The sequence below is a fragment of the Saccostrea cucullata genome, unplaced genomic scaffold (assembly GCF_032062105.1).
Source record: "Saccostrea cucullata isolate Sc308-1 unplaced genomic scaffold, CSIRO_AGI_Scuc_v1 ctg4456, whole genome shotgun sequence".
NCBI classification, from domain to species: domain Eukaryota; kingdom Metazoa; phylum Mollusca; class Bivalvia; order Ostreida; family Ostreidae; genus Saccostrea; species Saccostrea cuccullata.
Window position 1 is genome coordinate 36,460 of NW_026931832.1, and position 13,211 is coordinate 49,670.

Consider the following 13,211-nt stretch of genomic DNA (forward strand, 5'->3'; position numbering starts at 1 on the left):
TTATATTAACGTGTTCTTAATTCCCTAAATTCACAAGCTACATGTACAAGGTCTGCTTCTGTCTTTATTTGTCCCGCCCCACACATGTTTATCTATGATCCTGGTAGATTTATGTAGAAATAAAGTATTTTTACTATTTGTAATTTTATCTCGGACAAAGACATTGGAAATGTAAATATTACAAAATACATGCTTAATTCAAAGTTATATTCAGAAAATTGAAAGAAAATTGACATTAAGATTCCAGATTTTACGCAAAAACAAATTGGGTAAACACATGGAATTCAGAATTATCAGGAAACTGAATTATAAGCCTTGTTTCAATAAAATTTGAATTTGCATGAACTTCTCATATTTATTACTAGTATCTATTTATAAATATTAACCTTTTATGTAGATCTCTAATGGTATCGTGAAAAAGGTTCTTGAAAAGATTTTACGTAAAAGCTATCTTTTAAAAAAAAGTTTATATGATTTATCCAATATTTTTCAAAAAATTGTAAATGTGTCACCCTCCCCCCTTCATAAGAAACTGAAATTTTCATGGGTATTTTATTTTCTTAAATTTATATCAGTGACTTTTTATTATCAACCAAGCATTTCTTTCTTCACAATATTTTATTTGGCAAAAATAAATCACACAACAGACTTTATAAGCAATTCAATTTCAATTGACAAATTACTATTTAAAAAAAATTCCTTTCATAACTTAGAAAATCCTTTACACAGTTAAATGTAATAACAATACTCAATGTAATCCAAAAAATTCTTCTAAGACATATTCATATAACTTATTTATTGTAGAAGTACTTTTTCCGTGTGGTATGAATTTACACTATGAACATGGTCACAAAATTTCTGCGGAAATTTGTCCAAGCGTACTTAATATAAATATAGTGACAATCTAGAAAATCCGCGTTATTTTCTATACGCAGATTAAACAGAAATTTAGATTCCACGTAATTATGATTCCATGGAAAAAAGTATGTCCACATTATTACTGCAATTCATTCTTAATTTCTAGGGAATGTTACATTACAAAAAGTACAAAACATGTGATTGAGTTCTCTATTCATTGACGGTGATAGTTTAATTCTCTATTCGTTGACATTGACGGTGATAGTTTTGCCCTTGGGGTCATCGAACCTGTCCTGGGTGGTGACGGAGGTCAACATGGAGAAGCCGTGGAGGAGAATAAGAAGAAGGACCGCGGTGGAAATGATCCCCATCCAGATCACCTCCGTAAAGAACGGGACACAGTCCCAGCCGTCCGAGAATTGATAGTTCACCACACCAAAAGGCTGCAGCTGTTAAAAGTTAAATATTGTCACATTAATACTGACACCAGATAACTCACTAATCATAACTGGTAATTCACAGCAGTTGTAAACATTTCAATAATTGTAACTTTTAATCTGTTCAAATTGTGTTTGCATGTTTCATTTCTTCTCTGCACCATAAATGGATTAATCTGCATAACCTTCCATTTCAATTCTGAACAATGTGCAGTTAGTCTCAAGTGTAAACTTTTTTTATTTTTTACAAAACTCAAAAAACTTTAAATTTTGGAAATACAAATCAGTGAAGATTTATTTTTGTTTTTTCTTAAGCCACCTTTAACTCAGCCTACATGGCTTTATTTAAAAAAAATAAATAATAATAAAATTTCACATTGTGCATAGATTTATAGAAGTTTCTGCCTTTTAAAAGTGCTGTGTAAAGATAACACTATATTTTAAGTGACCTAATGAGGTCCCCCGTCAAAACCTTCCCTTCACACCTGCTCCGTTACCTGGAATCCGTCAAAGGACACGGTGATGTTGGCCCCCGTGCTGTTGCCGGCTTTTCCTAGGCTGGAACAGTGGTAGGAGAACCCCTTTGGGGCTGACACACTGTCCAGGGAGATGTTATTAGTTTGGTCGTTAAGGGTCAGTGTGGCTTCTACAACACTCCAGTAGCCCGAGACATTACCTACGGCCATGTTCATGCTGTAAAGTACAAACATAAGATATGATTAACAACAAGAGGCCCAAGGGCCTTATAGGTCACCTGAGTATCATGTAACAACTTTCCAGCGATTGCTTTTGGTTCGTGTTTTAATCCAAAAGCCATGAAATTCACAAATTTTGAAGAAGGCACCATTGCTTATCAAAGGGCAAATTTCAAAGCATTAATTTATTTTTAGTCAAAGTACCCCCCTGGTACCCCTGACCCAGCGTCCCTGAAAGTATCTATTTTGAAAGAGGCCCCTTTCTTCATTATAAGGCCAGCATTTTTTTTGTTTAGGTTTAGTTATGAGCATGATAATAAAAAAGTCCCAAAGGAGAAGGAAATCAAAATTTTTTTTGATAAATCAATTATTAACATTTGTACATTCTTTTTTATGCTATTATAATAGGCTCCTTACCAATAGACACATATAATGCTTACAAATAGGAAAGTAAAACATTTAATTGATTATTTCATCATCTGCCAGTTTGGGCCAGTTATATAAATTTTGTGATGTTGGTCAAAATATATTTTAAAAAATCAATTCTTTAAAAGTCTTTCAATATATCTTCATTTTTTTTAATATGTGTTAAGTGAATGTGTAGACATTGTTCTAAAATTTAATCCTATCATAAAACAGACAGGGGGTATTGCGGGTGTAGGGTGAACATTTTTTCAATCAAGTGTAAAATAATTTTTCTGGCTGATACAAATAATACTACATGCCTGTATATATTTGTATATTCTTGCCTTAACAATTTCTTCCTCAAATGGACTGAACTTCTCCCAAAGTTTTATTCATTACATCTGATGCATAAGCAACCCTTTTCTGAAGAATGATGCTTAGACTGTAAGCTATAACAGAGACCTAAACAATGTTGCTGCCCGCTGGCAATATGCAACAGCTACCACGGGCAGTTTAAAACCTGGGGAAGGAAAATAATTTACAGACAGATACTTTTGAAACGAATACATAATTATCTCACCAGCATGTCATTGTGCAACAAAGTCGTCAGCATTTTATTTGTCCTTTGAACAGGTGAAACTTTTTAGATGGCACTCGTATCGATGAATTTTACACTAAACCAAGCTATCTTTCAGATCTCGCTTTATTTACCCGCCGTTTCATCTTAAACCGGAAGTGCGAGTTCGTAAATGTGAAATCTCGATCCCGACTCAAATTTGACATCGGAAAGAAAAAAAATTGTTTTATTTTTTTCTGAACATTCAAAACCTTGAGCGGAGGGTTTGTAAAACTGAAAATAAAATAAATCCTGGCCTTAAATATATAATTAGTTCATTAGCATATTAACCAGGATGTTCAAAGAATTCATGCATTTCAATATATAACGTTAATCATTAGAGCCCCACCCCAAAACAAGAACCCCTGACCCTGGGGCCATAAAATTCAAAATTTTGGGAGAGGCACTCTTGCTCATCATAACTATGTACTTAGTTAGTTTATTTAATACCCAGGAGCACAGGAGAAGATTTTCAAAGAAATAATGTATTTTCACTATATAATCAATAGAGCCCCGCCCTAACACCAGAACCCCTGACCCTGGGGCCATAAAATTCACAATTTTGGTAGAGGCACTCTTGCTCATCATAACTATGTACTTAGTTGGTTTATTTAATACCCAGGAGCAGAGAAGAAGATTTTCAAAGAAATAATGCATTTTCACTATCTACTTATTTAGCCCCGCCCTAGCACTAGAACCCCTGACCCCAGGGCCATGAATTTTACAATTTTGGTAGAGGACTCATTGCTGATTACAATCATGCAAACAGTTTGACTGCTTGATGTCCAGGAGTAAAGAAGAAGATTTTTAAAGATTGCATTAATTTTAGTGGTTTTGGCCCCACCCCTCAGGCCCCAGGGGGGCAGGGATCATGAAATTTACAATTTTTGTTCCCCTTCACCTATAGATACTTTGTGCCAAATTTGGTTGAAATTGGTTCAGTGGTTGCAAAGGAGAAGCTGAAAATGTTCAAATGTTAACGCACGACGGACGACGGACGACGACGGACAAAAACAGATAGCAATAGGTCACCTGAGTTTACTCAGGTGACCTAAAAAAGCAAGTGAAATAACATTCAGTTTGTACAAAACCTGGTAGTGTACAAATACAAAGCAAGCTAAACCTCTTAATGGTAAAAAGGAAATGTAGTTTAACATTCATGCACAATGAAAACTGTTTATTCCAACACTGGTGCCATCCTGTGAACACTACTACTACTAAATTAAACTAATACTAAATTCTTGTTAATCATTCTGACAAAAAACGTAGATTTCAGGTTAGACAGGTTTCACTGTATTCAGGTGGAGTATTTTATCATTCACAAAAAAAAAAGATTTCATTCTGACAACCAGAAATAAAATTAGTCACTTGTAGACTTAAAACTTGATACAGTCCCTGAAACGTTCTACTTTCCCACCTGAACGGTGAGCGAACGCTGAACGAACGCTGAACGGTGAGCGAACGCTGAACGAACGGTGAGTGAACGATGTGTGAACGCTGAACGCAACTTGGTGAACGAAGTGTGAACGGAGAACGGTGAGTGAACGCAGAACGCGAACGGAGCGCAAACGGTGAACGAACGGTGAACGCAAGATGAACGATTTATTCGGAATGCCTTAGATTTTTTCCTTGCATTTAAACTATTCCGTTGTATTCTAATGTTAGATGCTAAAATATAAACAAAGAATAAATAAATAAGTGAATAAATAATTAAAACATTTTTTTTTCTGCACATACGTATGAAGTTTTAAATCAGTATTTTAATAACACGATTTTTATTGCCGTAAAAAATGTGTAATTGTTACCGAACACGTGTAGTATAAACATTAAAATCAATTTACTAATAAAATAAATCTGCTTAGTATTTTAACTAATAAAATAATGTTAACTTCAGAAGAGAATACTACTACTTATACAAGAGGCCCACGGGCCTTATAGGTCACCTGAGTATCATGTAACAACTTTCCAGCGATCGTATTTTGTTCGTGTTTTAATCCAAAAGCCATGAAAATCACAAATTTTGAAAGAGGCACCATTGCTTATCAAAGGGCAGATTTCAAAGCATTAATTTATTTTTAGTCAAAGTACCCCCATGGTACCCCTGACCCAGTGGCCCCTTAATTTATCTATTTTGAAAGAGGACCCTCTCTTCATTATAAGGCCAGCATTTTTTTTTATGTTTAGGTTTAATTATGAACATGAGAATAAAAAAGTACCGAAGGAAAAGGAAATAAAAAAAAAAAAATTTTGATAAATCAATTGTACATTCTTTTTTTATGCTATCCTAATAGGCTCCTTACCACTGAACACATAATGCTTACAAATAGTAATTTAAAAGTAGAACATTTTTAAAAATTGCTTATTTCATCATCTGCCAGTTTAGGCCAGTTATATATTGTGATGTTGGCCAAAATATATTTTAAAAAATCAATTCTTTAAAAGTCTTTCAATATATCTTCATTTTTTTAATATGTGTTAGGTGAAGGTGTAGACATTGTTCTAAAATTTACTTGATGCCTAAAATTATAATTCCTATCATAAAACAGACAGGGAGTATTGGGGAGTACGGTGAACATTTTTTCAATTAAGTGTAAAATAATTTCTCTGGCTGATACAAATGATACTACATGCCTGTATATATTTGTATATTCTTGCCTTTTAATAGTTGAATTTTTTTTTTATTTCTTCAGGTTATTGTTCATTTCTTCTGACCTAAAATGGACTTAACTTCTCCCATAGTTTTATTCATTACATCTGATGCATAAGCAACCCTTATCTGAAGAATGATGCTTAGACTGTAAGCTATAACAGAGACCTAAACAATGTCGCTGGCAATATGCAATAGCTACCACGGGCAGTTTAAAACCTGGGGGAGGAAAATAATTTACAGACAGAAACTTTTGAAACGAATACATAATTACCGTATCAGTAGAATTTTTAGCGAGGATTTAATTTTGGCATTATTAGCGATGGTGCTGAGATCGCTAAAATTAAATATCGCTAAAAATAAATTGCATTGTATTTGTAATAGCTTCTTTAATGTGGCATTTTAAAATCGCTAAAATAACATCTCGCTAAAAATAAATTACCAGTTTTTAAGGTCAAATCGCTAAATTTGCGTCTCGCTAAAATTTCCACTTATACGGTATCTCACCAGCATGTCATTGTGCAACAAAGTCGTCAGCATTTTATTTGTCCTTTGAACGGGTGAAACGTTTTGAATGGCACTCGTATCGATGAATTTTACACTAAACCAAGCTAGCTTTATTTACCCGCCGCTTCATCTTAAAACCGGAAGTGCGAGTTCGTAAATTTGAAATCTCGATCCCGACTCATATTTGACATCGGAAAGAAAAAAATTGTTTTATTTTTTTCTGAAAATTCAAAACCTTGAGCGGAGGCTTTGTACAACTGAAAATAAAATAAATCCTGGCCTTAAATATGTAATTAGATCATTAGCATATTAACCAGGAGCAAAGGATAAGATGTTCAAAGAATTCATGCAATTCACTATATAATCATTAGAGCCCCACCCTAAAACAAGAACCCCTGACCCTGGGGCCATAAAATTCACAATTTTGGTAGAGGCACTCTTGCTCATCATAACTATGTACTTAGTTAGTTTATTTAATACCCAGGAGCAGAGAAGAAGATTTTCAAAGAAATAATGTATTTTCACTATATAATTAATAGAGCCCCGCCCTAACACCAGAACCCCTGACCCTGGGGCCATAAAATTCACAATTTAGGTAGAGGCACTCTTGCTCATCATAACTATGTACTTTGTTGGTTTATTTAATACCCAGGAGCAGAGAAGAAGATTTTCAAAGAAATAATGCATTTTCACTACCTACTTATTTAGCCCCGCCCTAGCACTAGAACCCCTGACCCCAGGGGCATGAATTTCACAATTTTGGTAGAGGACTCATTGCTGATTACAATCACGCAAACAGTTTGATTGCTTGATGTCCAGGAGTAAAGAAGAAGATTTTTAAAGATTGCATTAATTTTAGTGGTTTTGGCCCCACCCCTCAGGCCCCAGGGGGGCAGGGATCATGAAATTCACAATTTTTGTTCCCCTTCACCCATAGATGCTTTGTGCCAAATTTGGTTGAAATTGGTTCAGTGGTTGCAGAGAAGAAGCTGAAAATGTTCAAATGTTAACGCACGACGCACGACGAACGACGACAGACGAAAACGGATAGCAATAGGTCACCTGAGTTTACTCAGGTGACCTAAAAATGAATTTATTACATTGTACCACAGTTGTAAAAACTATGTACTTTATATTTCTGTGTAAATTAACAATTTTTTTTTATTAATTTACAAAGGTCTGTTGACGTATTGCATAAATACACTCGTATTTAAAATTATAATGCAATTATATATGATATTTATTTGTTTTTACTTGGTATGACTATTTTTTTTTAGCACAGTTTTACATGTAAATGCATATATCTGAAGACATTTCCCTACTGTGATAATACTCGGAGAAGATAATGGAAAGAGGCATTCTAATCATTTGTAATAGATTAGATTTCCAGAACTAAATAAATAATATATTGTTGTCATAGTTTTATTTAACAGGACAAATGTAAGAGCAAGAGAGACTTGAGAGAGAGAGGGAGAGAGAGAGAGATTTAAGCCCCATCGATTCTCATATATCTGTTGCATCGAATAAAAATTCATATCATTTTTTTCTTCTAATATTCCCGGCAGTCAAAGTAATCTTTTTTTTAAAGATTAACAAATCCATTTGACAGTAAGCATCGGCTTTTATTTTCCTTCATCAGTTGACACGGTTCACCCGAAGAGCACGTGTCTGTCCTGTCAATCAAAATAATTCGACACAATGGAGGTATAGAAATCTCGCTTCACCGAACATGCCGAAGTCAAAGAGTCGATTATTATTTCCAAGAAGTTTTAACATTTTTTACATAATTTCTAAATTTGATTTTTGCTTTTCTATGGGAAAAAATAAATAATGGAAATACGTGTATATACCTGGAAGGATAAATTAAGTTTGAAATTGAATTTTAAACATAATTCCTACCAAATTAAAATACCACTATCGGCACATGTACGTATAAAATGACTGTGTTGATGTTTGTTTTAAGAATGATTTTTTTTGTGTGTTACAATACACGTTGAATATTAATTAATACGTATATACTGAAAATACTACATGTAAGTGATGTAACTAAGAATTTGATTTCGGGAGAAAAGGCACCGTGGGGGGGGGGGGGGGGGTATCTTAATCATACTGAATGGCAAACATATATTTAGTTACGGTGAAGGAAGGGTTTTTCCTTTCTAATAATACACTTTATATACGTGAACTAGAAAAAAAAATGTTTTACATTTTAAACGGTTGTTTTTTTATCTAAAATTTTAAATCAAACTATCAATTTAATTCGCTCTATAAATATTTAATTAACTGAATATCTGCAGTACTGTTCATAATTCTCAGACCTATATGTAGTTCTTACATGTTTTCGTGCATGTTTTCTTTAAAATACGTGTTAGAAATAATTTTTTTTTGTGTGTGTATTCTTGTCTTGTATAAGTCTTGGATTATTATCCATCCATTAACGATTTGTCCTCTTTTACATTACTACAAAATGCCGCGTTTGAAGTATTTGTACATTGCCCTTATTCAAATTTAATATCTTAGCATCGTTCTACTTATATGTAGGTTCTTAATGTATTATTTTCCAGGGAAAGTTTATGGTTAAACTAACAGCCCAGTTATAAAAATAGAAATATAAATATCTTAGATACTTTTTTGCATTAAAATAATTATTCTTCAAACGCGATATCTTACTTATTTAATTAAAAAACGTGTAAATCCTTACCATCAAAATGATACGTCCTTTCACTTCGGAGTTCCGAATGAAAATAAAGACTGAACGATAAGTGAACGGTGAACGCAAAGTAAACGGAACGAAGAGCGAACGGTGAACGTTTTGTGAACGGTGAACGCGAGCGCATGGTAAACGGTGAACGCAAAACTGTGAACGGAGAGCGAACGGTGAACGCACGCTGAACGAACGGTGAACGAACGCTGAACGAACGGTGAGCGAACGGAAAAATTGGGAAAGTAGAACGTTTCAGGGACTGTAATAATAATCAGGCCTGAGGGTAATAATCACTGCTTCAAAAACATGTAATTCAATACTTGATTCTTTCAGAAAATGTTAAATGCATACATGTACATGTTAAATCTTATATCTTTACCTTCACTTTAAGAAATATATGCTACACAAATGATCTGTTTCTTTAATAAACTGATATATTGAAGAATTGAATATCTTTCCTAAAAACATATTCCAAAATTTTTAATTGATTGAAATTTATTAAAATATATATCTTGCTTAGATAGAAATTTACCTTAAAGACATTTGGTTCCCTGTGTCAGCCTTGAAATCAAACATCAAGCTATAAAATAAACACAAATATGCTACTACAGTAAAACTCAGTCATAATGAAGTCACTGGGACCTATGAAATTACTATATCATACCCGTAAGTTGTTATTTCTGTATAACGAATTATTCAATTTCTATAATTAGAGATCCAAGATAACTTCGATATATCCGTAAATTCGCCATATCTATGTTCGCACTAAATGAGTTTTGCTGTACTACTATTACGCATACAGTTAACTGATTTTCAGTTCGACCTTCGGAAAAAAACATTTTATATACTAGCATATTATATGTCAATGAAAAAAAACCCATAAATATTTGAAGTGTTAGAAAAGGGAACAATATTTGAATTTTTTTTTACATCATTAAAAGAGTGTATTCAAAAGAAATAAAGAGTTAAATGCTTTGAGATTTGAAATTTGGAGACTGTCTACAGTATCTTACGTGGCTGTGTCGTTGGAACAAGTTACATTGACAGAAGTGATCTCCTCTGTCTTGTTACTGATGTAACTTTTATTCTGGGCCACCACAGTGATGGATCGCATGTACATCAACAGACACGAGGAATTGATTAGCGTTCCGTTCGCTACGTTTATAACAGTAGGTGTAACTGCCTCTTCCTGTGTACTCAGGAGTTTTCTCTTCGTTTCCATACCACTACTTCCCGCCTATAAACAAAATTATTTTCTCATACTTCCATATACTTTGACATCAAGGAATGTACTTAAATTAATATTGTATCTTTTCAATCATTTTTATTTTCAAATATAATAAATTAAATTTTCATTTTGTTTTCTTTCTCTTTTTTGGTAAAAAATAAAAATAACTTTACCTATATGATGCAAAAGAAAACAATTAATTAAAATATTTCACTAAAAGCTTTTTCTAACAGCTGAATCACCATGATTACAAAGTAAAAAAGACAAAATGTACTCAAACTGTTCATTATGGCAGAGATATATAAACAAAACAAAATAGCAGGTTTAATTTTTTTCAAATTGTTCAGCTAATATTCTTTCAACAATAAGCTGTGGTATCTGTAAATAAGATTTTTGTCTATAAACACTTACGGCTTGGGAGTCTGACAACAATAAGCTGTGGTATCAGTAAATAAGATTTTTGTCAATAAACACTTACGGCTTGTGAGGTCTTGGCTGTGTAAAGAGCGGTGTACTTCACGCCTCGCTTTGTCAGCTGTCTCATCACCTTAGCTATGGCTTCATCTACAAGGACAATTTTATCATGGGATGCATGTAACAAATACTGAGGCTACTGCACTACTGATGTCGCATTTGAAAATTTAAGATACAGGTAATATTTTATTCAAAGAGTAAATTAAACTTTGGGAAATGGAAAACTTTCACCTTTAAACTGCTGTGTAATACACATTTAATGGACATCAACGAATTTTAAAGTAAACATTGTGCATGATTGTAAGTTCACATAAATATAAGGATTCTGAAAAAAAATCTAGATTTAAATTATTTAGAAATGGGATCTTTTCTACAATCATATAAAAAAATCATATAAAATTAAATGCATTGCTTCTATAAATCTTAGTCTTTCCATAATAACTGTGGGCTTAAAATCTATAACGTATTAGCTGCAGAACTGTAGATCTAGGAGAAAGAAAAATTTGGATAAACATACTCTTTTATGTGCATCTGATTTTTCTTTACCCGGGAGCTTTAGTACTACATCTATGTGCTAAAAGCCTAAAAGTATACCATTCTTCTGGAATCCTTCTGCTTCACTGGGACTGTCAGAAATGGAGTTCAAGGTCACAATGATCAAATTGGGAACAGCGGTGTCAAGGTCAATCTTGGTCATGTCCTGACCCTTGACTTGGTGAACTTTTCCTTTGAACTTCTTGATTGTTTCATCCACTGCCAGATCAGGGAGATGAACGGATGGGAGACTTAAGGAAGACAGGTCATCCATGAAGCTCTATTAAACCAAAGAAATTGTTTTTTGAAATATGAAAAGTCGTAATATTTGTTATTATGCTGAATTCATACCAACAAAATACTTTAGTTTCTTTGTCCTGTCAGGTACAGTGTTATTAAACACAAAGATATTTTCCAATCATTTCTATTAAAGTTGAATTTTGGAACCTCTAACACAAATATTTTGAATTCCTAGAGGTACCAGTAATTTGCAATTCTCAACTACTTATTATTTACATATTTTACTCTAACTTGATAATATCTTGAAGATTTTATCAGTCCCACAGATGTTTGAGATAACTTGGATGTGACAACTCTTGATTAATAATACCTTGATGTTCTTGAAGACTCCGCCATCACTGTCTGGATTGTAAACATCGGCATGCTGGGTGAAGTCCTGAAGACTTAGCTGTAAAAAAAATTACAAAGTAGACCAAAGTGAGGACTCTCTGAATTATCTAATAAAATAGGGTAGGGGTTAAAGCAGGTCCTTTATGATCAAACAGTATCAGGTTGAATCTTTTTTTCTCAAATTTAAATAACTGTGTTAAATCATCCTTTCAACTTTATTTTTTTTTTATTTTACAGAACTGTTAGCACAAATCACAGTCCATGGATTTTTATGACTGCACATTTCAACTTAAAAAGGAGATGCTAAAACGAAGGCTGTCCTAAAACAAAGATAAAATCATCTTTTCCAAAGTTTAGAAATACAGTGAGTTAAAGGAACTTACTCAACATATTTATTGTACAAGCTGTAAAAAATACCTTATCCTGCATAAAAACAACCAGGTTGCCATCTTTTCCAGTTGTCAATGGCTTCAGGTATCGCTGGGTAAAATCTGTAGACAGGACGGTTTTTCCTGCATTACTCTGTGGCAAGTCAGCAAAAGATCTGTATCAGGAAAGAAAATAAATTACAACTGCAGTACTAAGTAAGAAAGAAAATTAATTAACAAATTTATGCAGTAAGAAGTTAAAAAAATAAATTCTATAAGATTTCAGAGAGGAATAAAATACTAAGAAGGAAAATATCACCCTGATTACCATCCAAATTTTCTCTTTTACCCCGGGTAATATATATTAAAACTACATATTCAACACAGGGTTCAAAATTAAGTTATTAGTGGAATACCTTTTTGCATGTTTTGTGACCATTAATATACCAATATTTTAGTGAATGTGTTAATTTTTTTTCAGTCAGGATTTTTTTCAATAACTATTTTGATACATTTACCTGCATTCCAACCAGGTTTGTCGTTTCAACTGAAGGTGTTTTGTTTAAAAAAAAAAAAAACACTGAAGTTTATCCACAAATATATTTGAATGTTAGACCCTATTTGGGCCAGCACTCAGAAGCAGTCCTACCAGGTTTGTTGCAAATTCAATGCAAAAATGAACTTGAAAATGGGACTGGTCTGAGATGGGTAGTAGACGTCAGTCCAAATTTTCAGTCTCTACCCATCTCGCTGAGATTAATATCAGCCTAAATAGATCAGTCGGTGGAGCACCTGACTAGAGACACAGGGGTCTCGGTTTCGATTCTCAGTTCAGCCATACATCTTCTCCTTTCCTGTTACAGATTTGGTGCCGTTGACCACCCCTGGAATATAATGCAGGTGAAAGTCTTGCCAGGGGCAATAAGAACTTTGGTTGTGTCGACCTTTAAAGGAGGGGGGAATGTAATTGTAAGGGCGGTGGATATCAGCCTGGATAGCTCAGTCGGTAGAGCACCTGACTAGAGATGTAGGGGTCCCGGGTTCGATTTTCAGTCCAGCCATACATCTTCTCCTTTCCTGTGTAATGGTTAGGGCCGTGGATATCGGC

At 33.7% G+C, this 13,211-nt stretch overlaps 1 protein-coding gene across 1 annotated transcript; it reads right to left on the reverse strand.

Moving 5' to 3' along the window:
• Positions 1–628: 628 nt before the first annotated feature.
• On the reverse strand, positions 629–12,280 carry LOC134233661 (V-type proton ATPase subunit S1-like). The gene is made up of 8 exons (XM_062715649.1): positions 12,153–12,280; positions 11,716–11,793; positions 11,166–11,385; positions 10,576–10,661; positions 9,883–10,106; positions 9,402–9,449; positions 1,793–1,988; positions 629–1,307 (listed from the first exon to the last, which is right to left on the reverse strand). Exons 1-8 carry the CDS (start codon positions 12,162–12,164, stop codon positions 1,098–1,100), a joined length of 1,074 nt encoding a protein of 357 aa, XP_062571633.1. The 5' UTR covers positions 12,165–12,280; the 3' UTR covers positions 629–1,097.
• Between the last annotated feature and the right edge of the window lie 931 nt (positions 12,281–13,211).

What these genes read in the sequence shown, in the direction of transcription:
- LOC134233661 (XM_062715649.1), bottom strand. An exon ending in GAGTCTTCAAGAACATCAAG is followed by an intron (nt 11,386 to 11,715) that starts GTATTATTAATC and finishes TTGGTTTAATAG; the next exon opens with AGCTTCATGGATGACCTGTC. An exon ending in TGTCCTTTGACGGATTCCAG is followed by an intron (nt 1,308 to 1,792) that starts GTAACGGAGCAG and finishes AACTTTTAACAG; the next exon opens with CTGCAGCCTTTTGGTGTGGT.